This window comes from Helianthus annuus, chromosome 9 (genome assembly GCF_002127325.2).
Source record: "Helianthus annuus cultivar XRQ/B chromosome 9, HanXRQr2.0-SUNRISE, whole genome shotgun sequence".
NCBI lineage: Eukaryota > Viridiplantae > Streptophyta > Magnoliopsida > Asterales > Asteraceae > Helianthus > Helianthus annuus.
Genome location: NC_035441.2, coordinates 124,694,846 through 124,722,776, shown reverse-complemented (window position 1 = coordinate 124,722,776; position 27,931 = coordinate 124,694,846). Strand labels below are relative to the sequence as shown.

The 27,931-nt window shown below is 39.6% G+C and overlaps 1 protein-coding gene and 1 pseudogene across 1 annotated transcript; both read right to left on the bottom strand.

Annotated features, from left to right (window-relative positions):
- Positions 1 to 7,409: 7,409 nt before the first annotated feature.
- LOC110876265 lies at positions 7,410 to 9,747 on the bottom strand (annotated as a pseudogene).
- Positions 9,748 to 23,341: 13,594 nt separating this feature from the next.
- Positions 23,342 to 24,855, bottom strand: LOC110878506 (F-box/kelch-repeat protein At3g06240). Its single transcript, XM_022126818.2, has 2 exons — positions 24,794 to 24,855; positions 23,342 to 24,681 (listed from the first exon to the last, which is right to left on the bottom strand). The coding sequence occupies exon 2, from the start codon at positions 24,671 to 24,673 to the stop codon at positions 23,570 to 23,572; it is 1,104 nt and encodes a 367-aa protein (XP_021982510.1). The 5' UTR covers positions 24,674 to 24,681; positions 24,794 to 24,855; the 3' UTR covers positions 23,342 to 23,569.
- Between the last annotated feature and the right edge of the window lie 3,076 nt (positions 24,856 to 27,931).

Below are 27,931 nucleotides of genomic sequence, written 5' to 3'. Positions count from 1 at the left end.
GTAAAAGTCACGAGGCCCTTATTCGTAAATAATCGAGGGACAAATCGCAAAGTTACCCCTTCGAAACCGAAAGTCAGGTTAATGATTACAAAAGATATTAAAATCTTGAAAATCAAGTCTAATGCGGGCCGCGTTAAAGATATGCATGAGTTAATGCGGGCCGCGCGCCACCTGCAGATTCGTTTACTGACTTAAGGATTCAGGCGGCCCGCGTCTGAGTTGCTTAATCCTTAATGCGGGCCGCGTGAGAGTCCCAGATGCAGTAAACATGGGCAGATTCACTGTTTGAGCTTGTGAACGATCTTGGATGCATTAATTGAAGCATGGGCGCCCCCTACATGTCCCCTAGCACTCAGGGACACCTGCTGATCATCCATGAACAATTGTAGGATGAGTTGTAATGATCTTGTGCATCATTTTTCACTATAAAAGGCAATGTAATGCACCAATGTTCAACACACCTCAAACCTGCCTTCTAGTTCACTTCTGGAGCTCTAAAGCATTCTTCTAACATCTCTAGTCGTGCACCAAGCTTCTGTAAGTTTGCTTAACCCTTTGTGGCTTAGTTTTCCATAGTTTTAGCTTAAAAGTCAATCCGTCGTAATTAACGATTGACTTTGCGATAAATCACAAATGGTCCAGTGGTTTGTCGAATCAAAGGTAGTTATATGTTGGTAATCATGTGGGCTTTAAACCCCTAAAAGGGCACCCTCTGATTCCCACTCTAACTAGTCCAAATGTCGAGTCAAACTTGCATGGAAAAAGTCAACAAAAATGCTATTTTGCGATTTAATGCATAATCAGTAATGTAGATGGCGTGTAACCTGTTTTGACACTCATAAAACATGATAATAAGTATATTAACTAGTCTAAGCTTGTTTGATCCGACCATTTATTGTTTTGACCCGGTTCGGAGCCGAAAGTCGCAAAACTTTGACTTTTGTTTTGACTTCAGTTCTGACCCGTTATGGTATGATATAGATATGCCTTAGGACTCTCTTAGGACCAGGTTACATGATGGTATAACCCTCTGTGACCGGTTCGTTGTTTGTCCGGGTCTTTTACACCTTTCAGTTAAGTGCTTAAAAGTTGACCGTAACGCCCTTTTTAATTTAAAACGAGAATTTCGGACATGTGAAAGGACCATAACCTTAGTCACTGATTTCTAAGCATGTCCCTAAAATTTCACGTCAATCCGAGGTCCAGAATATGAGTTATGCTTAATAGCGCAAATTACGGAAACTTTAGTAATTAAATAGCGCAATTAGCATAACGCCTATCTAAACCCAGATTTCGACACCAAACCTTTTACACACTGATGTAAAATAATATTTTGGGATTTTTAAAGATTTTTAATTATTTTTAACCTGCTCATAACCTGCGGTTATGGCAACGGTTCGGTAATTACCGAATATACCCTTTTCAACCATAACATGAGTTCTACAAGGTCTTTTGACCCGATTCTAGTTGCTACTGATTTTGAATAATAAATAAAGTATTTTGAACTTTATAAACTATTCGGAAAACTCAGATTTTCTGTAGAACTCAGAAACCTCTTTTATAAATCTTTAAAATGACTGAAATACCCCTACGGGGCATAAAATGGATTTAAACTCGTTACGGGCATTATGGAAGGTATCCTACTGATACCACAACCTCTTTAAAGCATATTGTCTTAGGAAACCAGTGTAGGACTCTTACGGTTACCCGTTGCGCCTTTTGCGCGCACGGTCCGGTTTATGTAACTAGTTTACATAAACTTGCCGAAACGGGTCAAACCATATTGTTTTGACCCCAAAATCCAGAGTGTGGTTATTATACCCATATAAAACAAGTCTTCAAGCTTGTTGGGTCCAAATCACATTCCATTCCCGGTTTTCGCCTTTCACGCGATTAAACCGTAACTATCCTTGAAACTGACCGGTCTAAAGCTACGGCTAAATTAAAGACCCATTAGGATTCTAATAGGTTATTTTAAACCTTCATTCCAGAATAGGAGACCAGTAAAAGCTATTTGCAATTTATTCGATTAAGGATTTATACTTGCAAAGGTAAATACTTTTAACTTATTTTCTGTTATACGGGCTTGGGTTACGGTATTTAAAATACCGCTTGGTCGGGCAATTGACCCCAACTCATTAGTAGTTGGGTATTATCAATGTGACCCGTTTAAAAATTGTTTTGTTGGCTTTACGCCTTTGGGAGCTTAATGAGCATGTCCCGGATATCTTTGGCAGCATTTTACGAAATGGCCACGACCTTGACATCCGGGTGTAGGCGTACACCCGGCATTATGTCCATGATTATAAAGGTATAGCCGTTGGTTTTCCCGCCATGGTTTTATGCTATGTGGTGTGTCTATTAATCTTTAACCCGGCACGACCCGGGCGACCGAACGCATAGTAAACATGTAATACTTTACAAGATTTAATTATAAATTATCCCAAGTTATAAAGAGTTTGTGCCTTGTGCATTCAAATAAATTTTATTAAACATTTTACAAAAGTGTCGGTTGAATGTATTTACCAGTGTAAACTGACGTATTTTCCCAAAAAGACTAAATGCAGGTACTAAGCGTAATTGGCTGGATATTTCTCCTTAGCATCAATAAAGTGTCTCGCAAGCTTAAGATGCCTACGTCTGTTGAACAACTACTTTTATCTTATTATTGATCCCCTGTGGATTTTATTTCAACAATGGTGATACTTTGATATTACATTCAATGTTGAAATATATTTATCTTTATGCTTCCGCTGTGCATTCATATAATTGTGTGGTTTGACTATATTGTTGCCAACTACGTCACGGTAATCCCCCACCGGGCCCACCGGTGAGACACGTGTAAATCGAGGTGTGACAGTATCCGGACACCTTGCCCAATCGGCATCAGTGTATGCTCGTAAAGAGAAATCCGTAGATGCACTGATGGTTAACCCATGAGATGATGTGCCTTGAAGATATCAGATGATCCGTTTAAGCGCATTCCAGTGGTCCACTTTCGGAGCATGCATGTACATACAAACTTGTTGTACTGCGTAACAAATATCAGGTCTCATAAACGTTAAGTATGAAGGGCTCCTGCTAAACTTCGATACAATGTCGGGTCCTCAAAGTCAACCCCCGAGTGAGAACCGAGCTTGGGTTTGGTATCAACGGTGTAGCCGCTGATTTGCAAGAAGACATGCCAGCCCGATCAATGATCTCTTTCGTGTAGACTTGTTGAGAGAGAAACATATGATTACCTTGGCGATGAACATGAATACCCAGAAAATGACTAAGCGGCCCGAGGTCTTTCATAGCAAATTCAGCGGCAAGACTTGACATAAGATGTACTCGGAGAGAGTCTGTGGATGTCGTGAGGATGATGTCATCTACATAAATGAGTAGATAGGCAGTGGCTCCATTGTGACGGTAAGTAAAAAGAGAATTGTCACATCTACTTTGTTGAAATCCCAATGAGAGAACGAAATCCGTAAAGCGTTGATACCACGCACGAGGAGCCTGTTTCAAAATATAGAGGGATTTCTTGAGCAAGTACACATGATCAGGATATTGTTGATGACGAAATCCCATAGGTTGGTACATATACACAGTCTCATTGAGGTTGCCGTGAAGAAATGCGTTGGTGACGTCAAGTTGATGAATCGGCCAAGATTGTGCTAAGGCAAGTGATAAAACAATACGTATAGTAGTGGGTTTCACGACTGGACTAAATGTTTCAACACAGTCCACCCCAATCTGTTGATTGCTCCCATCACAAACAAGACGAGCCTTATATCGCTCTAATGAACCATCGGACCGAAATTTGTGGCGAAAGAGCCACATGCTACGTAACACATGCATATGTGGTTGCTTCGGAACTAGAACCCAGGTCTTATTCTTAATAAGAGCATTAAATTCGGTGGTCATGGCGTTATGCCATTCCGTGCTAGACAAGGCGTCCTTTGGGTTTTTGGGAAGAGGAATAATGGTGGAAGAGTTAAGATTAAAGATATGTTTGGGCTTTAACAATTCCATCCATAGAGCGAGTTCGTATGGTGCGAGTAGGGTGTGGGGGAGGTGGGGGTGGGGGTGGGGGAAGTAGAAGACGAAGACATGATGAGGGGAGGGAGGTATCGACGCAGACAGAAGGGGAAGGGAAACAGGATCGGCTAGGGATTTGATACCATGAAAAAGTATAAACTTCCTTTCCTTCTCATTCATGATTACAATGTATAAATAATCTACATAGAATCTCCTAACATTGAGAAGATATTCACATAACAAATATAACAAATTTGGTTGTGATTTCCTAAATTATACAATTGTCTATTAGCATCAATGTCCCATCTTACACTTATGGTACATTTGGGTTTGCATGTTTGTGTTTCATGTCTCCGTAATTGTGTTATGTTCATGTTCATTTATTTTGTTATGTTAACTCATACTATATTCAGCTATGCTCCTTGATGAACTATTAACGGTTCAAGTTTACGTTTCGTTTCGTTTATGTTATATAATTTAATGTTGCAGTTATGTTTCATTATGTTCTTTTGAACGGCTAACGAGTACTATACAAGCCCGGCTACCTGGGCAAACCCATCAACAAAAGGCCACTCACGCCCTGCAAATGCAGATAAAGCTGGCGACCAGGCCTGCCCAGCATTCCAGGGGAAGGTCCACTATGGTAAAACCTATGGCTCACATGAAGCAAATTGCATCAAGTGAGACTCCAACCCATGACCTTCACATTGAAAGGTCATGAGGTTACCTCCTCCCAAACCAATTGATCTGGGACCTATTGGCTCGTTATGTTCTATGTTATGTAAGGGGTAATAACAGTTTGGTTTAAAACTAAACTGTCCAAATCAATCACTAGCTTGGTTTCGCAATTGGATTTTACAGGAAGTTTTGGTCTGTCAACTTACAAATTTTGAAATTGTAGTGTTCGTTTTATTTTTAATATCAGCCAAAAAAAAAAAACCAAACCATGCTGTAAAATATTGAGCGCTACGTTTTCAGGCTTCTACCTTTTGAACGTGTGCTCTACAATATATACAGGTAACGGAATTAATGTTATATCTTTTTCGTATCATAGTCTTACTTAGACTATGATATTGTTTGTACGGTTAATTTATGAATGGTGGCCTCCCTTTTGTTTAGTTTGTAGGGTTTCTTGAGCATGTTTTAAATTTGGGAAATACTTTTACACGTTTATTGGTCTTCGTCTTCCTTTAATTGGATGAAAAATCAGCTATTAAAGTTTTATGTACATAGTACATTACCTATTTGTATTTTATATGCTCAAGTGAAAGATACTCTTATTTGTTTTATTATTTGTTTGTATGTTGTTTCTTGTTTCAACTTACAAAATAATTAAAGGTGAATTTTGTTTTAGAGGTGGACTTTCACTAAAACACAAATTTTCAATACATAATGTACAATGCTCTTTAAGCATGATTAGTTAGGAAAATATACACTTTTACAAGTTTGGAGAGGGATATATTGCCTATTGCTGTTTGTTTTTATGCCCCATGATACTCTTTTTTGTTTGTACATGCTTTGTTGCATATATACTATTTCTAGTTGCAATTTACAAAAATAAAAATAAAAAAACATGTGAATTTTGTTTTAGAGGTGGACCTTTTATTACTATATTACTATATTTCTTAAATTTTGTTAAGGACGTTGATTGCAACTATTTATTCCAAGTTTTGCCTCACTTCTAGTATTCATTAATTTTAACAAAAAAAAAAGCACTAGAATAAAAAGAATGACTATGATAGCCGTTCTTGGAACTTATCATCATATCCATTTTGAATGGCATATGATGATAGAAATACCTTGACAGGGAAAAGTCTTACGTCCAAATCCCATATACGACAGAGATAAAGAAATTTGTAGTTGATAAAAAGATAATAGAAACATACTTATACTTTCAAATAAATAGAGCTAAAGTAAACAACTGTTAAGAGCAAAACTAAGATTTAATGTACATTTCTCAACGAAAGTGTGAACTCTTTGGTTTATCGGTACTGAATAGGGTTGTAAATGAACACGAACGGGGCCTTGTTCGTGTTCATTCGTTAAGGAATGAGCCTCTTCATGAACTTAAACGGACATATATTCATTTTAGAATAAAATTCGTATTTTTCATCACAAAGATTACGAAAAATCCACAAAAAAATAAATTAGTACTTGACATAATTATTTGGACACAGATAACATAGTTAGCAAATACATGAGTAACACATAATTTAGAAGTTTTTCAAGTTTTAACACAAACTGCAATTGAAATTGTCAAATAAGGGATGTTGGGGGAGCCATAAAGTATAACTAAGGTTTCAAATTTTTAAAAATTGAACGAACATAAATGAACACATTACCGAACGTTCACGAACATAAACAAACGAACATAAACGAACTTCTCGTCGAACAATTCACGAATTGTACGTTGAACATTCAATTTGTTTACAACCCTAGTACTCAACATGTATAAAGGAGGAGGGTTGTTAGGTTAAGAGTTAACTTTAAGTTTTGCTATGCAAGTTTAGAACAAAGACCCTGATTTTAAAGTTCACTTTAGACTCGAAAAAATGTTGAGCCTTGCCCTTATTTGATTTGGTGGTTCTTAGTGATTGTAATTGTGGTTTAGGCTAGTGTTAATGTATTATGTAATGAAGGTTGGTTGGTTGCATTAGCATGTGGCTGAGAAGGAACGTTTATTTGCATCAATCACTGTTGTAAATGATAATCAGAGATGAGAAAAAATAATCAAAAGGAACTGATTTTATTGATATATTTCTCTCATACAAAAACATAAAAAAATAGCCTTTATTTATAGGCTTTACAAGAAGAATAAAAAAGGAAAGACTTTGATAAATATGGAGAGATCTTGAGGAATCCATAAATTTTTCTAAATTATTTTTTCCTTATCTAACACTCCCCCTCAAGTTGAATTGTGGGATTGCCATGGTTCAACTTGATTGGTTTTGATTTTGGGTTTTGATTTTTGGTTTTTGGTTTGACTACCGTCTCCTTGACATTGTAGTTTGAGCTATTGAGTTACCGCCTTTAGACATGGTAACTTTTGGTTTGATTTGAGCTACCGCCTTTCGACATGGCAACTTTTGGTTTAATTGAGGTTACCGCCTTTCGATATGGCAGCCTATTTTGGGTTTTGGTTTCCCCTCAAATTGAAAAAATTCAACTTGGCCATTTGGGTCTTGGCATTGGTTTTGATTTGGGTTTTTTGGGTTTTTGGGTTTTGGGTTTTTTTTTTCCGGTTTTGGGTTTTTGAATTTTTGGGTTTTGGTTTTAGGTTCTGTTTTTTTTTTGGCTTTGAAAAAAGATTTTTTTATGTTTTAAAAGGATTTTGTTTTTTTTTTTATTTTATTTTTTTTTAAAAGGTTTTTTTTAAGGCATTGAAGTCAACAATGGATATTCAAATCAATAGCCTGTTCAGACCTCTCAATCCAAAGCTTTGCATGCTCGATACACCCCTGCACCGCATTCGCATGCGATAAACTCGAATCAACCGGTCTCGAAATCAACAATGAACTCATAACCGAAATCAAATCCAAATCACTTACTCCTAACATAATCTGCGCTTCCATATCAAATATACTCCCGAAATAAATCGATTTCAACAAATCCTCAATAACCACCGGTACGACGTCGTTTTCGGTACTTGCTCTAACGCCGTCAGATTCGTTCTCATTGTTCTCTGCAACAACTTGACGATGTTTGATCGCTTATCTGATTTCTTCTTCGACGGCGACGGTTAACAGCTGCCGGAGCTTCTCGAGCCGTCAATGGCGAAGAGGATTGACGGTTTTGATTTCAAGAGATCTTCTTGTTCTTTATTTTTTAAGGATTTTCCTTGAGAGATGGAGTCTTCGTGGGGACTGTTCGTCGGACGGTTATGTGACGGTTATGGTTCGTTGAAAGGTTTGACTGAATCTTCGTTAGGGGTTTTGAACGAAGATTGGCTCTTCGTTGGAGAGTTTGACAAAGATCAATTTGTTTGAGGTTGAGGTTTGTTGAACGATTTTGGTTTGAGATTGATGAACAGAGTTTTCACGGATCATAACTCTGCTCTGATACCATGTTGTAAATGATAATCAGAGATGAGAAAGAATAATCAAAAGGAACATATTTTATTGATATATTTCTCTCATACAAAAACATAAAAAACTAGCCTTTATTTATAGGCTTTACAAGAAGAATAAAAAAGGAAAGACTTTGATAAATATGGAGAGATCTTAAGGAATCCATAAATTTTTTCTAAATTATTTTTTCCTTTTCTAACAATCACTGGGAAAAAAACATCGCAATCACTTTAGGTTAAGATGGTGACTTCATTATTAATATTTTTTATATAAAAACTAAATTTTAGTTTTATAAAATCTGTATCTTTAAAATAATCTCTGAAATGAGTCTTAATTAAACGAAAATTTTAAATTTGTATTTATAAAAGTAAACTTATATTTATTAAAAATAAATTTGTAAATAAAATCAGTTCGTTAACTACATTTTATCAAAAGCCAGCTGACAAATAAAGCAAACGAATGTATATAAATTCTTAACAAGGACTAATTCGTGAAAGACCTCAAGGTATAAGTGCCTTTTTGTACTTGCCATATTTCATTTGAATAACTAGAGATCCCTTAGGGCATGTGTAGTCATAAAGCCCAAAACACCTCTCGATGTCCTTTCTCGAAGACTCTTGTAATTTTTTAAAATACTTTCTTTTTTCATCGAAAGTTTCAGAAAACGTTTTAACAATAATCGAATACTCGGGGTAGATACCATCGCCCAAGTAGTAGCCATGCTCGTAATCGTTCCCGTTTGCATGGAAACCGGCCTTTGGTATAGTTCCAGAAATGTAGCCCTCGATTAATGGTGAAGCCTCTAACGTATTAATATCGTTAAAACACCCGGCTACACCAAAGAAGGCCGACCAAACCCAAAGGTCGTATGACGCAACACCTTGTAATACCAAAGTTGGCCCTTTTTGATCACCTCGCGTATGTTGACCTCGCCATGCGGTTGGACAATTATACCAACGCCATTGGCGACAATCCAAGCTACCAATCATGCCGGGTATTCCATGCTTTTCTAGATGCACCTCATATATTTTTTGAAGGTCGTTCCAAGTGGGGTTTCTCAAATAACGTTTTCCATATAACTGGCATATTCCTAAAATATAATTTAAAAGTTACGAAAAAATAAATGTATAAAAGTAAATAAATAAAAGACAATTAAAAAATTACCATAGCAAAAATGTTCCAAGGTATCTCGGGTTGTTTTCTCCGCCATCTTCAAATACTCGTCGTTGATGTCGTACGTGTTTCCGTATGCTAATACGCGTAAGGCGGATGTGACCTTTTGAATTGAGGTGAAGCCTAGATATCCTCGTGCGTCCATTCTTTGCTTAAAGAAATCGTACGTATTTTCCAAGTCATTGTTAATGCGCAAAAATAACCTTTGGCTCATACGAAAACGTCGTCTAAAAACATTCGGTCCGTGAACCGGTGCCGCGTCAAAATAGTCTTTCATCAAACGCTCGTTCGCGGCTTCACGATCTCGCAAGATATAGGTGCGTCGCAAGATGGGTCGTGGAGGGGGAGGTGGCCGAATGTGCGCAAATGTTTGTAGCACAAAAGTACATACACTCGTAACCGCTTCTTCCTCGGCCGCGTCTTCGTCGGGCGAAAAATATCTCCGGTAAATTTCGGTGAAAGACTCTTCCGACGGGGAACCCATTTTTTATAAAGTGAGACTAGCTTTTTTAAAAATATATGAAGAATGAGAATGAGAATGGTATGAGTTGTATAAAAAAGTGGAAGAATATGAGGTTTTATAGTGTGAAAAATAAGAAAAATTGAATTTTTTTTTTTTTTTTTTAACATATGACCGTTTGGTAACGGTCAAAAATTGAATTTTTCTTCTTCCTCGCGCCGCGAAAATTATCACGCTTTTCTTTTTTTTTTTTGTCATAACGCCGGGGGGGGCGGTGTGGGCGGCGCCATAGCGGCGCTATGGCCCTTAGTCGCGCCCCACTACATATTGCCTTAGAAAAGAGAATCACATTGGATTCGAAAAAGGAGAAAGATGACAGACGTGACACTCGTGGGTTCATTTTAATAGGACCAGATTAGTTATTGAGTTCTTTTTTTAATTAGAGTTAATTGCCCGGATGATTCTTGTGGTTTTACGTTTTTTCACGTTTAGTCCTCACCTTTTGAAAATAGCATGTATGCTCCATATGGTTTGTTATTTTGTTACTCGGATAGGCCCTGGGTAGATATCAGTTAGTTTGGAAATAGTTAGTTTGGAAATAGTTAGTTTGGAAATAGTTAGTTTGGAAATAGCTGGTATGCTCTCTATGGTTTGTCATTTTGTTACTCGGATAGTCCCCAGAGTAAATGTCAGGGGACTATCCGAGTAACAAAATGACAAACCATAGGAAGCATACCTGCTATTTTCAAAAGGTGGGGACTAAACGTGAAAAATGTGAAACCATAGGGACCATCCGAGCAATTAACTCTTTTAATTATTTTCAATCTTTTACAAACTAGGGTGGCAACCCTTCAAAAATACGAATAATGGATTTTAATAATTCAAACTATTCGTCATTGGCTACAAACGGTCTCAATTTCAAAAATTTCCACTGGTTGTCCCATCTGTTCATATATTTGCCTTCAATGGACCCTGACTAACAGAACCCTAAAATCGTTAGTCTCCGATCGCCGGAAAAACGTTTTTGGTCGGAAAAAAGGTTCCTAAAAGTCCGATCTATGGTTACAAACAGGTTTGGGATGAAAACTTTGAGTTTTCCGGCTAAAAATAAGTTTTCCGGCGACCTTAATAATTGAGGTTTTTTTATTAGAAGAGGTTCCTAAAGGTGCGTAATGATGTTACAAAGAGGTTGAGACGAAAAAGGTTGAGTTTTGCGGCCAAAAACGCTTTTCCGGCGACCGGAGACTAACGGCGTTAGCGTTCTACCAGTCAAGGTCCATTGTGTCACACCCTCAAATTCCACGTGGGGGGTTTTACCGCAAGGCGTGCGACTGACCAGTAATTGGAAAAGTTTGTATGGTTTATATATCTTTAACTTGAAAACCATTTGTATGTGTAATGTATATAAACCAATTGTCCTTGATTTGTGTAAACCAAATTGTTCGTGTCATGTATAAACCAATTGTCTTGCTGTGTGTAAACCAAATTGTTCGTGTCATGTATAAACCAATTGTCCTTGTTTTGTGTAAACCAAATCGTTTGTGTCTTGTATAAACCAATTGTCTTGTTTTGTGTAAACCAAATTGTTCGCGTCATGTTTAAAGCAATTGTCTTGTTTTGTGTAAACCAAATTGTCTTATCTAGTATGAACCAAATTAGTTGGCGGTGGAAGATATTGTAAAAAAGTATTATGATTAGTTTTCCACTTTCCCACAAGATCCCATCATGGTGTGTGAGCAATGTTATGATAACGATTATATAGAGGTTTGATTATTTGTTAAATGAGATTCATATCCAAGAAGTTGCCCCTGTCTAGATGACGCTTACTTCTCTGAGTGGAACGGACGGGTTGCTCAAAACTTCTATGCGCACATCCTTTGCTAGGAGTTGAAAACTTGTTGATGCGAGTTTACTCAGCGCGTCTGCTGGCTTGTTCTCGCTTCTGTTTATGTGGTGCACCTTGTAGGAATAGAAGGTTTGTAGCAACGTTTTTGCTTGGCTGAGATAGAGTGCCATAACATCCCCTTTGGCTTCGTATTGCCCGTTGATTTGCCCCGCTACTAGCATGGAGTCCACATGTGCTTCGATGTGTCGGACCCCCATTTTGATCGCCAATCGTAAGCCAGCCAGGAAAGCTTCATACTCGGCTTCGTTGTTCGTGCTTTTAAAATCTAGGCGTATGGCATATGTGAATTCATGTTTGTCGGGGCTTACCAGCCTAAGCCCTGCGCCTGCTCCGTCTTCGTTAGACGCGCCGTCTGTGTATAACAACCATGACTCTTCTACTTGCTTTTTCTCAGCTTTTTCCATTGCTTTACATTCTCGGTCTTTGTCATTTAGAACTTCCGTCATAAAGTCTGCCAAGACTTGGCCTTTGATTGATGGTTGTGGTCTGAAAACCACATTGTGACCTCCTAGCTCTATTGCCCATTTGGCTAGTCTTCCTGATATTTCTGGCCTTGCGAGGATGTTGCCAATGTTGTAATTTGTTAGCACATGGATAACGTGGTTGGCGAAGTACCTGCGCAGCCGTCTTGAAGCATGAATCAGCGCGAGGACTAGTTTCTCCATGATGGCATATCGAGTTTCTGGGTCGGTCAAGGTTCGCGACACATAGTAGACTGGTGTTTGAGTACCTTGACGATCGACAAGTAACACTGCTCCAACTGCCCTATCAGAAGCTGATAGCTACAGTACCAAGGGTTCTCCTTTGTTTGGTGCGGTTAATGTTGGCAGCTTGATGAGGCAATCTTTCATCTCGCGGAATGCACTCTCTGCTTCCGGAGTCCATTGAAATTGGCTTTTCTTCATGCAGTTGCGCAATGTCTTGATGAAGGGAAAGGATTTTGCAGCGTGATTAGCTAGGAAACGATTGAGTGCAGCTAAACGTCCTGTTAATTTTTGCATTTCTTTGATGTTTGATGGGGAAGGCATCCTTTCAATTGCTTTGACTTTTTCTGGATTCACCTTGAAACCATCTTTTGTGACAATGAAGCCTAAGAATTTCCCTTCTTCCATACCGAATGAGCACTTTGCTGGATTCAATTTGATACTTATGCTGCGCAGCGTGTTGAAAGTCTTTTGGATGTTAACCAGCATCGTGCCTTCTTCTTTGCTCATAATCACCAGATCGTCCATATACACTTCTATGTACTTGCCGATGGCATCGCTGAACGTTTCGTTCATCAATCTTTGGTAGGTCGCACCCGCATTCTTTAAGCCAAAAGGCATCTTGGTGTAACAGTACCGCCCTGTCGGCGTGCGGAATGCGGTTTTATCCTCGTCTTGGACAGCCATTTGGACCTGGTGATATCCCTTGTAGCAGTCGAGGAAACATTTCCATCTGAAGGTGGCCAGAGAATCGATTTTTTCGTCTATGTCCGGTAAGGCGTAGCAGTCGCGCGGACATGCCTTGTTTAGGTCTTTGTAGTCGACACACATTCTCCAACTGCCATTTGGTTTCTTTACCATCACTGGGCTTGCCACCCATGTTTGGTATCTGACTTCTCTAATGATGCCTGCATTCAGTAATCCCAGTACTTGCTCTTTCATGGCGTCGTGCTTTATATCGCCCAGGTGGCGCTTGGCGTGTACCACTGGCTTTGCGTCCTCTGAGACGTTTAAACGGTGTTCTGCTATGTGCCGTGGAACACCAACCATGTCAGCTGGTGTCCAGGCAAACACGTCAATGTTCTCGTGTAACAATTTCTTGAGCGCTGCTCGTGTTAAGTCGGACATTGCCGGTCCTAGGGTAACTGTTTGCTCTGGGTGAGCGCTGTTCAACACCCATTTTTCTGCCTCTGCGCGTGACGTTGGTTTACTTGCTTTTGCAGGCCTTACTTCATCTGTTGCTAAAACTTCCTTGCTTGCGTATATCAGTGTGATGCCTGTTTCTGTTGGGAATCCAACGACTGAATGTGGTGCAGAGCAAATCATGCTGAAGTCTTCTTGGGATTCTCTTCCTAGGAGGATGTCGTGTCTTGAGTGTGCGGGTAGCACCATGAACGTGACCTCTTCTGTTCTTGAATTTCTTCCATCCGAAAGTAACACCGGGAATGATATCTGCCCCAGGGGAAAGACAGCTTCGTTGCAGAAACCAGTTAATGGGTAGTCAACTGGCTCCAAGCGCGCCTTGTCCTCCTGATCAAATTGATTGAAGCATTGTTCATATATGATATCCGCGGTGCTCCCCGGATCGATGAAGATGTAGTCTGTCTGGTAGTGACCAATCACTCCTGGAATAACTATTGGTCGCTTTTCCCTCGGGCCCCCTCTAACAACTGGGAAAATAACTTGCTTCTCGCGCCATGAATCATCTTGTGCGCGCTTGTTGTAGTTCTTCCTTGGTCTTCGTGGACCTCCCTGAACCATGTGGGTTTCCAACTTCCTCAGTTTTTTGTTATCTGGTCCTTCTTCTCGTCTTTGGATTTGGCGGTAGTCGCGCTTTCCGCCTTTGACCAGGTGAGTGAGCTTTCCATCTCTCAGGGCTCTTTCAATTTCTTGCTTCAGGCTAAAACAGTCATCGGTTAGGTGACCCGTGTCTTTATGGAATTCACAGTAGAGCTTGGGATCTTGACCCCTTTTGTTGCGCATCTGCAGGGGTGGTTTGAATTGGTGATTTTCAGTGGCCAAGACCTCTGAATGGGTCTTTGTCAATGGCGTCCACTGTTTCTCTCTGTTTTCTCTTTTTGCTTCTTTTCGGTGGGCTATCTAATTGATTGTGTGTCGCGCATCTTCTCTTGGTGGGCTTCTTTTGTAACACCCCAACCAGCACAGGCTGATGTGTCACTCATACAGATATCAAAACTAAACCAATCCGTAATGTTGAAAACAAAAGATCCTAATTACATTTTCATTACATGACCGAAATAAAAAAAAATCTTTATCTTCAATACACTCTTCACTTATTCCCCACGTTTCCCAAATTACCTGTCAAACAAATAAGACAAACACAAGAAAGAAACTACGGCTGAGCCAAAAAGTTGCTCAATAACGGAGAAATCAATAGTACATATTAAGACGAGTAAATGAGAACGAAACACCGCATACGGAAACTAAACTGAGACTAACATTGAAACCACATTTGAAACTTTGAAAATATATATTTAATAAAAAAAATAATTTAGATAACCCACGTTTTGAAAACAGAGTCATTTAATACTTATAAAATTTTGTAAACCAATACCGGAAACAAATCAGTTTTAAAGACAATAAACTGAGGCTGACACCGGAACAAAAGCTGAAACATATATTGGCGAGATACTGACAAAACCGATATAGATATTGAGTCGAAAGAACTATAACTAAAACAAAACAAAACTAAATACTGAACATAACAACATGCATACAGAAAGAAACATCAAATGGTACTAACACTAAACAAATCTAAATTCTGGCACTGAAACAGATACTTTTATAACTTGAATCCCAAACCTTATAGTGAACAGATGACAGATACTGAACATAATCTGATGCATATAAACATATCAAACATATCATAACAGAGACAAGACATACGTGACAACATATAACAGTAAAACAAGTCACGTAATATAGAAGCATCCACGAGCCTAAACAGAGGGGTACATAGCTAGCTAGTCCATGCACCGAGACGGTGTGTGTAGGCGTACACACATTATTCCATCTCAACAGGAGTCAGGAGTCAGGAGTCAGAGCTAAGATCGATCTATTCGCCTCTAGGGGCCAGGTGCTACACAAGCACAAACTAGAGACGCCGTGAACTTTAGTTACGCACCGTCACGATGAGTGCCATGTCGTTGACGCCCCAACGACAAGTCTAAACATATAATTGCTCGGGTGACAGAGTACAAAGCGTATTAGAAATAAAAGTATCTTGCCATAAGTCTAAAGGAAACATGCAATAATGAGCACAAGGTCTAAGGTCTATTGCATGCTACAATACATACTAGTCTTATATTAATACGAAACAGAGACAAGTAGCGAAAACATCCGTACTACAAAGTAACGGACTTGAATAAAATACTATAATGACAAGGACAGAGACCGTACCAACGAGTAACGAAAAATAAAAGTATACTACGATGAAAAGAAAACAGAATCCGTACCTTATAAGCAAGCCAAAACCAAATCGAGTCGTCCACAAAAAGTACGAGATCCTTAAATGTCGAACTGAAACAAATCCGATAGTGAAACAAGATCTGCGAAACACGAGTAACTTCCGGTGGCTGAACGGAATGCAAATGGTGCGGTGTCGGTCACGGTGGCGAACGAAGGTGCTACGGTAGTTGATACCGGTCCAACAGCGGCAACAGTGATGACGAGAAGAACACGGCGGCAGCGGCGGTTTAAATCAGAGAGTGCGGCGAGGCTGGTAGTTTATGTTTTGCGACTGCCGGTACACGTAGCGTGGCTGTGAACTGGTTGGATCCCGGACCAATGGTGGCGGCGATGATTATAGCCGGCAATGAAAAGAGATTGTTGCGGTTCGTGAGTCGGAGATGCTAATCAAAAGCTTCGAACCAGGTGTGGCGGTTATTGCGGTGGTTACGGTGGCAATCGCGGTGGTTGTGCGGAGGCTTAGTGGAAGAACGATCAGATTTGGAAGCGGTTCACAAGAAGGGCTTTTAAAGATACAAGTTTGGTTAAACGTGATCTTGAATTGGGATATATCTCATCATATTATTCGCTAAACTTGTTCAACATGGAAGCTTAGGAGATAGCAAAATAATTTTGAACGTATGAAACCTTGGGGAGTCAAAACTAATAAATATATAAATATTATATAATCGTTTCTTTATATACTTAAAAGTCAACATACAAAAATATCAAATTTCTTGTTTTCCCTCTTGAACGAGAAACTCAGATATAGTAAATACTTTGATGTATATGTCCCATTTAATAATTTAGAAGGCTATAACTCTTTCATTAACTCAATTTATTTAGATTAAAAGAACTATTATATAACCTTTATTTATTTACTTACACTATAAAATTTCTGAATATTACATCTTTCTCTGTGACTGGAAGTCTTCCATGACTGGCCTCTGCCTTTTCTGCCATGTCGGTCATTAGAGTTATGTGCGCGTTGACGGTGGTCGTCACCGGTCAACTGTTTGTCTGTCTGCGCTATTGTTTTGGCGGCCTCAATGAAGGTTTCCCAATCTTTGGGTCCTCCGTCTCTTCCTTTCACGCGCTTGATTAGATCATCACACTTGACTGCCCTCATTAAGTGCGCGCGCATCATCTTTTCACCTACGTCTCCGATCTCCAGACATTCCTTGTTATATGTTATGATAAAATCTTCCACGCTTTCGTGGTCTTGGCGCCATATGTTCAGACAATCGGCTGGGTCTCTGGCGTGTCTCCGCTGTTGAGAAAAGTGTGCTAGGAACTTCTTTCTGAAGTCGACCCATGATTTAATTTTTCCTGCTGGTAAGCTGTCGAACCAGACGTGCGCTGCGCCCACGAACGTTTGTGCGAATAGATGACACCAAGTTGGTCTGTTCCACCCACCTGTTTCTCCTGCGCCTTTGAAAACCTGGAGGTGGTCATCTGGATCTGTCAGGCCATTGTATTTGCCAACGTTGTGCGGCAGCTTGCTTTTGTCTATAGCGGCTGTGGCAATCTCCCTGATGAATTTTGAATCTTCAGCCATGTCGTCTGGACGATAGCTTAAGGTATAATCATGCTCTGCCTTTGGGTTGTACCCTGCGCGCTTAGCGGGCTTGTATGACGCGTGTTCCGGATGTAACCTGCTGAACACTGTGCTTTCCTTGTACGTTGGGTCTTCCTCTTCGTCTTCCCACTCATTGTTCATATTGCGCACGCCCAGACGGCTTTGAATCGGCTTTCGTTGTAAGTTGGAGTGCTGCACATAGTTGCTTTCTGTTTCGCCATAAGTGTCGCGCGTGTCGTGCGCGCTGGGCTTTCTAATGTTTGTTGCAGGTCCTTTTTCTGGGCGCAAAGTCCACGCATTGACCTGCTGAGTCGTATGTGTGCTCAGAGACCGTTGCGGTGGAGTAGCGAACGCCGACTGGTTAGCCTGTGCTTGGAGTAGGGCTTGTTGCACGCTCAGTTGTGTGTAAACCAGGTTTATAGATGCCATTTGCTCGGCGTACCAGGAAGCCAGAGTTTTTCCTTCGGGTAGCCCTAATAGTGCAGAGAAATTTAACTGTGCCTGTTCCGATGGAGCTGAGGGGCCAGCTCCATGGCTTGATGTGTGCACCGGTGGAGGTGTTTGAACCAACCAGGATGGGGGTATTTGCTGGACTACCCCCTGTGGAGGTTGGAAAGTGGCTCCGTTTGTGGTTTGGGTGATTATCCTGGTGGGTGTTTGGAAAATGGGTCCAGTTGTGGTTTGGCTAGCGACCCTGGACGCACTTCCGAAAATGCTAGGAAAATCGTTATTTGTTTGCCCTTCCTGGATGATTTCGTTCCTTTGACCCCTTTGGACGTGTGCTGAGTCCGAAACGAGTTCAAAGGAAGAAACTTCTCCATCTACATGGTGTGAAGGGTTTTGCTCAGCCATTTTTACGAGTGTTTCTTGAAAAGAAAAGAGATGAGTTTGGTTTTGCAAAAAAGCGGATGGCGTCAATGATGAAACACAGATTAACACTAGGGTTAATCTGTGGGGTTATTTCTTTCTGTGGGTTCAACCTCTTTCTTGACTCGTAACAATAGCTTGAATCCTGCAAAACAGCAAGCCGTTAGTCTCGTTAAGAGGGGGAGATGGGGGTTTTCCCTCTTAACCAGGCTCCGGCGTGAGAATAAGTACTGTCCTGAGAGAATAAAGCAGTGTGTGTATATAGTGAGTGAGGAGAGTAAAGATCCTGAACCTGAATGATGAAGGGTCCTATTTATAGCCGGAGGGTGAGGGAAGGAGGAGCAGCTGTGCCAGCTGTGGGCGCGTGCCAGCTGTCCGACCAAGGGGAATATCCTCTTGGTCTGCTCTGTCATGGCAGGTGTAGTGATACACGTGGCATTCTTTCATTTGCCCATGCTGGAGACCTCGTACCAGTGTTGTCAGCTCTGGTCTACGTGGCCTTCTGCGAGTGGTGACACGTGTTGTCCTTTTTGTCTGGTAGAGCGTCTTTGGTGCCACCTACAAGTCTTCCAAAAGCTTCTAGAAGCTTCTGGATTGCTTTGCTGATGTGGTTGCCATGTATGCTCAAAAGTGGTGTGGTCCCTGCCATGTAGGCAGGGAATTGGGACCATACCTCTTCAACTCTTGATTCATCACTCATGTAGAGACGCGAGCGTGTGAGTAACTCAAACAATAAGATGGATGTAGATGTAGTAGATTTTCATTAATCATCACATATTCTTCCTGCATACAACATTTAAGCACCATGCCAACCCAAAGATTTGCAGATGTTGATCACAAACTTTTTATTTACAAATATAGGAATGATACGACTTACATCTTACTATACACTGATGACATATTACTAGTCACCTCATTTGCTTCTCTTCGGCACAAATTCATGAAACTATTATCAGTAGAATTTGCCAAGATCGACTTAGATCTATTAATTTAGTTCCTTGCAATTTCAGTGACTCGCCACCAACAATCCCTCTTTCTATCTCAGAATCAATATACATGCGACATACTAGAACGCGTTGGGATGTCTTCGTGTCACCCAGCTATTACTCTGATCGACACTAAGGCCAAGCACTCTTCCACTTCAAGTACACTTTCAGATTATGGAACTAAATACATACAACTCGTTGGTTCCTTGCAATACCTCACTTTCACTTGTCCAGACATGCTTCGATACACCACATCCAGTGCAAAAGTCCAGTATCACGGGTCGCAAATGTTGTTTTAGAATCTTGTTGTATCAAGAATTTGCTACTATACCTGCATCATGCGCTTCATCATGCCACATTAATCTATTGTGGCATCAGTGCTATTTATCTCTCTGGTAACCCACTTTAGCATCAATGCACAAAACACAATGAAACAAATATTCACTTTGTGCAAGAAAAAGGTTGCCCATGGTGATGCTCGACTTCTACGTGTAACTTCTCGTTATCAGATTCCTGGCAAATTTTCAAAGCGCTTATCACATATCTTATTTGAAGATTCTTGAAAAAGTCTAAACATCCGTCAACCTCCCGGTTTGACTGCGAAGTTATATTAGATTAGCATATACGATAGTATTTGTAGATAAATATTGGGTATTACAACTGTTATCCTATCCGTATAGAGATTAGGTCAAATTGTAATCCGTTATACGTAATTGTGATAAGACTCAACACTATGAGCCAACGGCCCTTGCCACATGGTAGGGGGCTTTACGTGGTTGGGGCGGGGTACACCGCAAGACAAGGCGTGGCAGGGGGCAGGGTGGGAGTGGCGTGAGTGGTGGAACAACGTGCAAGTTGGTTGTAGTGGTGGGTCCCATGCATTCCAACCAATCAGGGTTTTTCCTTTTTTTTAGCTTTTTAATATTTTTTTAGTTAGTATGATTTTAGTGAAAAAGTGAAGGAAAGTGGGGTTGTGATGTGTCGATAATATGGCAAGTTACTTTATGACGTAGAGTGAAAGGGAGTGAGCCGAAAGTCTAATGGAAAGATCAAGAAATTTTTATAACCACTTTTGGTTTTTTAAAAGGTTCGTGTTGTGAATGGTTATTTCACAACTCAGAAAGTAATACAAACTCAACAAGTAATACAAATAGGTATAAATGTGATGGATGGGAAGCTTAGTCTTGATATGAGAAGAAGAAGCCAACATCATTCTAAAATATTCATTCATGTCTTTTCCATGCCCTCGTTGTGCTTATAACCTATGCTGGTCCTTCCCAAACACACAGGCCTTTAAGCCTTTTACTAACACTGAACTGGGCTGGTTGCGTCTACTTGGGTTAGGCCACTATCATTCACAACAGTTTGTGTATTAGGTGTATCATGAATTGGTTTGTCATTGCATGTTCTATAAAACACATAGTCAATTCCACCTAATAATCATATTGTATCTTAACAATTATATTAATTTAGTAATCTAATAACCCAACTTTCATTTGTTGCATCCAGATGAGTAAAATTTCCAAATAAAATGTTCATATTTACTAATAATACATTTACCATTGAGGAGAATAGTGTCACGTAGCTGTCTGACACTTCTCCATTGGTCCAGCAAAATTATGATTTAACCCGTTTAAATTTACAGTTATGCCACTAATTTTGTTTTTTTCTTCTCCTAACCAAATTATGGTTTTGTCCTCAGCTCAAATTTATAGTTTTGCCATTGTTTTTGTTTTTTTCTCTGTAAAATTACGATTTTGCCCCCCAGTGTAAAATTACAAACATGCCATCGTTTTAGTGTTTATTTTTTGACAAAACTATGGTAGTGTTTTGTTTTAATTTGTTGGTTCGGTGTAATTTTTATTCGTGCCAAATGGTAAGTTTTCCATCGTTTTAGTTTCTTTTTTAGCAAAAGTATGGTAGTGTTTTGTTTTAATTGGTTGAAGTGTTTGTATTTTTTTTTTTTTTTTTTGAGATCATGTTAAGAGTAGTATGTACAGGTAACTGAAACATAGACGTACATGTGAGAGATAAATATTCGACTTAGTGCCCCGCAACGTGTACGGGGCAAAAAGTCAAAAACTAGTTACTTTACAAAATGTATATTGAAGATTCTTAGCCAAACTTTATACAACGAAATGTTTTCTAATTTATTTAACAGAACAGATATTTTTCTAAAAAACATGTATACAACCTATTACTATTGAGGAGAATAGTGTCACGCAGTTGTCTGACACTTCTCCATTGGTCCAACAAAATTATGATTTTACCCCATTTAAATTTATAGTTATGCCATTAATTTTGTTTTTTTCTTCTCCTAACCAAATTATGGTTTTTCCCTCAGCTCAAATTTATAGTTTTGCCATGGTTTTTGTTTTTTTCTCTGTCAAATTACGATTTTGCCCCCAGTGTAAAATTACAGACATGCCATCGTTTTAGTGTTTATTTTTTGACAAAACTATGGTAGTGTTTTGTTTTAATTTGTTGGTTCGGTGTAATTTTTATTCGTGCCAAACGGTAAGTTTTCCATCGTTTTAGTTTCTTTTTTAGCAAAAGTATGGTAGTGTTTTGTTTTAATTGGTTGAAGTGTTTGTATTTTTTTTTAGATCATGTTATGAGTGATATGTACAGGTAACTGAAACATAGACGTACATGTGAGAGATCCGCAACGCGGACGGGGCAAAAAGTCAAAAACTAGTTACTTTACAAAATGTATATTGAAGATTCTTAACCAAACTTTATACAACGAAATGTTTTCTAATTTATTTAACAGAACAGATATTTTTCTAAAAAACATATATACAAACTTGTTCACAAACACGAAACGATCAAGAAAAGTTGATGCTTATTCTTATAATTTATCACACATGAATTCATGTTTAGTAATTAACGAATAAAATGAATTTCTCACGAGTTGATTTGTTTACAGTAATACATACACCTTTTTCTTGTTGTATGTATCGAACTACCAAAATTAACTTTTGATGCATTATGTTAGCTTTCGATATGCTATAATAAAATGTCACCTTCTGAACCATCATTAATCAATATATTGATTGCTCATGTTATTTGAAAGTATTTTGATATGATCTTAGCTGTTTAATTACCAAACACTTGTACTTCATTTCACAATACATCCTACATTGTTAGTTGTTCATTCGTACTTTAGATGAGGTCATCTAACAAAGACGATACTAATCAAGTATTTGAGTCGCTACTGCTTTTGTCTCCACAAAAACCGAGTCTATTACAGCATACCAGTATCAAGCACAAAAACTTAGTCCTTAACAAAATCAATATTGAACCATCACTAGTGCTCTAGTGGTGGCCACGAGTATTTAAGTTCTACCTATGGTGGGTCCGGATGAGTTTTCCTCTCCAGGTCTCAAGTTCGAGTCTGGGTGATACGGGTTTCTCATTGACGGGTTTAAATTAGGGATCTATTGTGCGAAGGGGCTCTTTAGCACGGACCCGGCTAAGACAACGTATGCTAGACCCCCGACATTCGCGAATAATTCACACCTTAAAAAAAAACAAAATCAATATTGGCAATTTCTTAAAAGGTGGCAAGCATCCTTTTCCTCCTGAATAGTCATAAAATCAAAAGAATAGGCGGTGATAGGGTCCGTTGCGGACCATTATCGCGGTCGGTAGCGGTTTGCTACTGCCCTTGTTCTCGCGGGTCAGAAAACACGTTGCCCTCTCTGGTTCATCATTTTCTCTAGATCCGTAGCAGACATTTTTGACTGGCATAGCGGTCCGCCATATGTCTAGTTCATCGGACACGTGTCAAATGGTGTGATATGCTTGCAGTATAGTGTCTCATTTCGTGTTCTGGGTGGGTGATAGTTATGCTCAGGTGACACACAACGGTTATGGTGATAATTAAAGATGGAAGTACAAAAGTTGACCAAGTTTTATTAGTGATAACTGTGGTCAGTTTGACATGTTGCTCCAAGAGAGAAGTTCAGGCGCAGGATGTACTAAAGGCAAGATTTCACGGCTTAATTGAATTGGTTATCTAATATGTAAGGAAGCAAAGTCTTCGTTTGGTTTCTTTAATTCAGCCAGCATCTTGCTGGGCTGGTACATCTGTAACTTTTTAGAATAATGGAAGTTGGTTTTTATATTAGATAACCATATCATATCTTAAAGAGTCAAAAGAACAATTACAAGAGAATCAGCGAACCAAACCAAACCACACTAAACAATATCATGAAAATTTTGTCCGCTTGATTCCAACACAGCTAGCTACATATGGATCTAAAGTCTTCCTTCTTAGCATAATATAATATAAGTAGTTACTAAATAGATTTTATAAAAGGTTAAGATGCTATCATGACGCGTTAGGTGATTCTAGGCTTTCAACAAACGTACCTGGAAATACATTGACATTACCACCCGGGCCACCCACGATCCTTACGTCTCTGCGTCTTCTTTCATCTATATTGTACACAACCATTCCACCTTCTCTTCGCTGAAACACAATTTCCCGATTTCTTCCTTGTAGCAAACACACTGGCCAAACTCTATTTTCCTCAATTCCATGAATACGCACCTTGGACCAAGAGTCAGCAACACCATACTCCTCCATCACACAACACTCAAAACCCGCCTCCTCGCTCCTCATAAACACACCAAGTTTCCCGCCAACATCAACCATGGTGCTAAACAAACTTATGCCAAATCTAACTGAAACACCAGGAAATTTCATTTGCTTGAATTCTTCACTTGCTAAATTAAACCCAGCGATCTCGAATTGTCTTCCTGACCAGTGAAGACACTGGTTGATGACAACACCGTTGATAACATCATCCACCACGGTGTAATCGTGTTCATAGTAATTACAATCAGGCAATTTTCTCCATGAGTTGTTACGCAAGCTATAAACGCATACAAATGTCTCCTTGGAATCATGATAGCTGTAGGGGTTCCAAAACGATATCGAGACTATTTTATAATCGTCCGTGGATAAATCGTAACCGAATCCGTACCTAACATAAACCTCTTCAAATTCTTCATATACGGGTGCAAAAGGGCAAAGAGGAACTTTCCAGAGGTCTTGTGTCATTGGATTCATCACGAATATCGTATCGTTTTCGTCTTTCGCTAGAAGGAGTCCGTTGCAGGATCCCAAGATCTGTTTCCACCGGAGGGGAGGTGACCGAATACGCAGTTCATTTGCGGTTGCGGGTATACAATCGCTGTCGAGGGTTTCGGTTATGTCGATTGAGTAGAGTGAACCTGTAGTGGAAAGGGCAATCAATTTTGGGGTATGATGGTTTAGAAGGAGGTGGGTTTTGATGAATTGGGGGCTGGAAATGAGTGAGTTCCATTTTTTTGAAACCGACTTGAAGCGGCACAGTGAATTCGGGGGCAACAGAGGAAGTATTTCTTCGATGATCTCCGGGGGCAGGTTGTTGTGGGCAGAGGGATACATCGCCCTAACTAAAGAAACGAAAATACAAAACCTAGAGATTTGATTCAACAATATGCATGTATATATACAACAAAATTATGTAAGGAGAATGCAAAATTGATTCTGGGGTTACAAACTTGCCTGGTAATCGGAGAAACCCTGATTCAAGAAACCTGGAGAAGATGACAGGATTGTTAGAGAAAAATGCAGGGTAATTTTAAGCATCTTTAATCTTTTACTTTCTAAAATTATACTTATAGTCTTTAACTTTTGTAATTTCATTTTCGGATAGTCCTTGATACAAATGAATGTTAGTTTTCTCAGTTAAGTAAGTATGAAATGACAAATTTACCCTTAATGTAAAACAAAACAAATTAATTAAATACATATATATAATATATATTATATAAATATAGGACCCACTAGTTATAAAAAAAAAAATCTCACCCCCACCCTCTTCCCTCTCTACTCTCTCTCTCCTTTAGAAAAATCACCACCACAACCACCTCCACCTCCACTACCGGCATCACCACTCAACCACCTTCACCACTGCCACAACCACCACCGCCGCCATCATCACCATTCAACCTTTTAATGAAACCCCCACTTAAAACCCTCTTATTTCTGATAATGTTCCAATAACAGATTGTTCTGAAATTGATGAACTGATTTTGGTGTTGAATGTATGCAGGTTCTTTTATGATTTTAGTATGACTTAGATAGGAGCCGGAATGATATGTTCACATCTTGTGAACTTATCATTGCTTGCAGGAGTCGTGCTCTCGTAGGGTGTTATGTGGCCTCTTATTGAAGACCTAAAAGGGGGTTGGTTTCCTTCAAGTTTACCTCAAAACAGCATGAAGAGTTTAAACGGTTACAAGGTTTGATAGCACTTTTAAAGTCGAATTAACATTTTTTGTAAACAGTCGTATGATAAATTGAAACATCTGCAGCTTTTCGTATCTATCGCGTGCTCTCGTAGGGTGTTATGTGGCCTCTTATTGAAGACCTAAAAGGGGGTTGGTTTCCTTCAAGTTTACCTCAAAACAGCATGAAGAGTTTAAAAGGTTACAAGGTTTGATAGCACTTTTAAAGTCGAATTAACATTTTTTTGTAAACAGTCGTATGATAAATTGAAACATCTGCAGCTTTTCGTATCTATCGCGCTTATGTATCAGCAAGTGTCACACCCTAACCGATAGCGGAATCATCGGGGCGCGGCACTAGGCGAATCAGATTGCTCAAGAGAATCCATAACAACTATATTGCGACAGTATTTGTTACATTTGTTATCCCATACTAACAATCAGTACAATCACATAAGTTATCACAGATTTCTTGTCCTCTCGAACAATACAAATCCGACAACCTAGATTTTTGGTGAGTTTCTAGACTTCCTAGCTTGGTTCGATGTAGACTGCGACTAAACCTGCAACATACGTTAAAATAATGTCAATACAAAAGTATTGGCGAGTATACAGGTTTGATATGTAATAGCATAACAGAAAAGTGTTGCGAATTTCCTACATACATAAACGGAATACACGGCAAATATACTCACAAAACTGATACTACCAGCTAAGTCCTCGATGCTCGATTCTTCAATGGCATAACTAGACCCCGTCGGGCGCAATAGTACTATACTAGTCGTGGTGGGACATCGCGAGTATAAGTCCTAGCACATATGCAACTAGCATCGCGTGTAACTATGCACGTATGTCATTCGCAAGTGATAAATAGTTTTAGTGTTTGATGTGATTTTCGATAGAAAGTATGTTACACCCAAAAGTGCGATAAGCAAAAAGGGTTCAAGTATACTCACAGTGCGTATTTGGCAAGTAAACACAACTTGATTTGGATCAGTTGAGAGTGCGTCTGAGTTACCCTGGTTACAGATTGTTAAGCGGTGAATAGCTCGTTAAATGGCGGCGAAAGGACCAAGGTTTGGAGGCTGATCCGATCGGTTATCATGCTATCCGATCGGTTAACATGCTATCTGATCGGCTGGTCTGGACCTGCTCGATCGGTTTGGCATTTGATGGATGGATGGGCTGACCGATCGGACGGTTGGAACTTGTTGCTGTTCGATCGGACAGCAGTCCGATCGGACGGCAATTCGTTCCAACGTCCTGATCGAGTCACACTTTGATGGTTTTGGAAAGATTACAGGTGATTCGACTGAGATAGTGTGCCTTCGTGTTAAACAACTGAAGTCCCATCAAAGCCAACCCGTTCTAACGGTCGGGAACCACCTCGTTCCATCAGATCTGGCCGTTCTTGATGGTGTTTCCCATGTTTATCCCAAATTCACACACACCTTGGCCAGGTAACGTAGATTTAGGCGAGATTTGTTATAAAAACAGGTGAAATCACTTGGTTTTGAGTTGTTTATGGTAAAAATGAGGTCACACCTTTGAAGTTCATATGAACTTATGATGACATCATCTTTGAAACACCTCGAATCCATAGAAATCACATAACTCCTTGATTAGGAAACATAGATTTAGGCGACATTTATGTAAAAACGTATGGAAATCACTCAGATCCGAGCCGTTCTTCATGGGATGACATCACCCTTGTAGTTCATAAGAACTCCATGGTGACATCACCCTAGAATGCCCAAAATCCAGAGATTTCACGATTAAAAGTTGAGATTTAGAAGGTAGAAGGGTGTAGATTTGAATGTAGATCTTAGAAGTACAAGATTTAGGCTAGAAACTTACAAGAATCACGAGAAATCGAGAGATGAAGGGGTTGGAACGTCTGGTCGAACAGCAACAGTCACATCAAGTGTGCTTGATGTGACAATGGGGTATTTATAGGCAAAGAGGAGGAGGAGAGGAAGTGGTTCGGATCGGATAGCCCGTCCGATCGATTGGCTCGTCCGATCGGCTGGCCCAGCCGTTCGGCCGGCCCAGCCGTTCTGTAACGCCCAGAATTCACATTCCAAAAAGTGATATTATCATACTATTATTTATCAAAAATCGGGCATGACCCGTTCGTATTACGAACAATTCCCTGTAAGTTTAACTTGTACATACTTAAAAATACGACACAGTGGAAAATATGAGCCCAAAATTTCGTTCTTTATTAGACACGATACTTACATGAAGGTTCAAATACAAAATTTCATACATTCATTGAAAAGGATTTACTACGTTCCATTTTATTAATGCTTCAAGACTTATATTTGTCAAACTAGGTGACCGATCCTCCCCGTACAACCCTTACTCTTAACTCGATCTTCAATCCTTCTTTTCTTCATAACGATACTAAGTC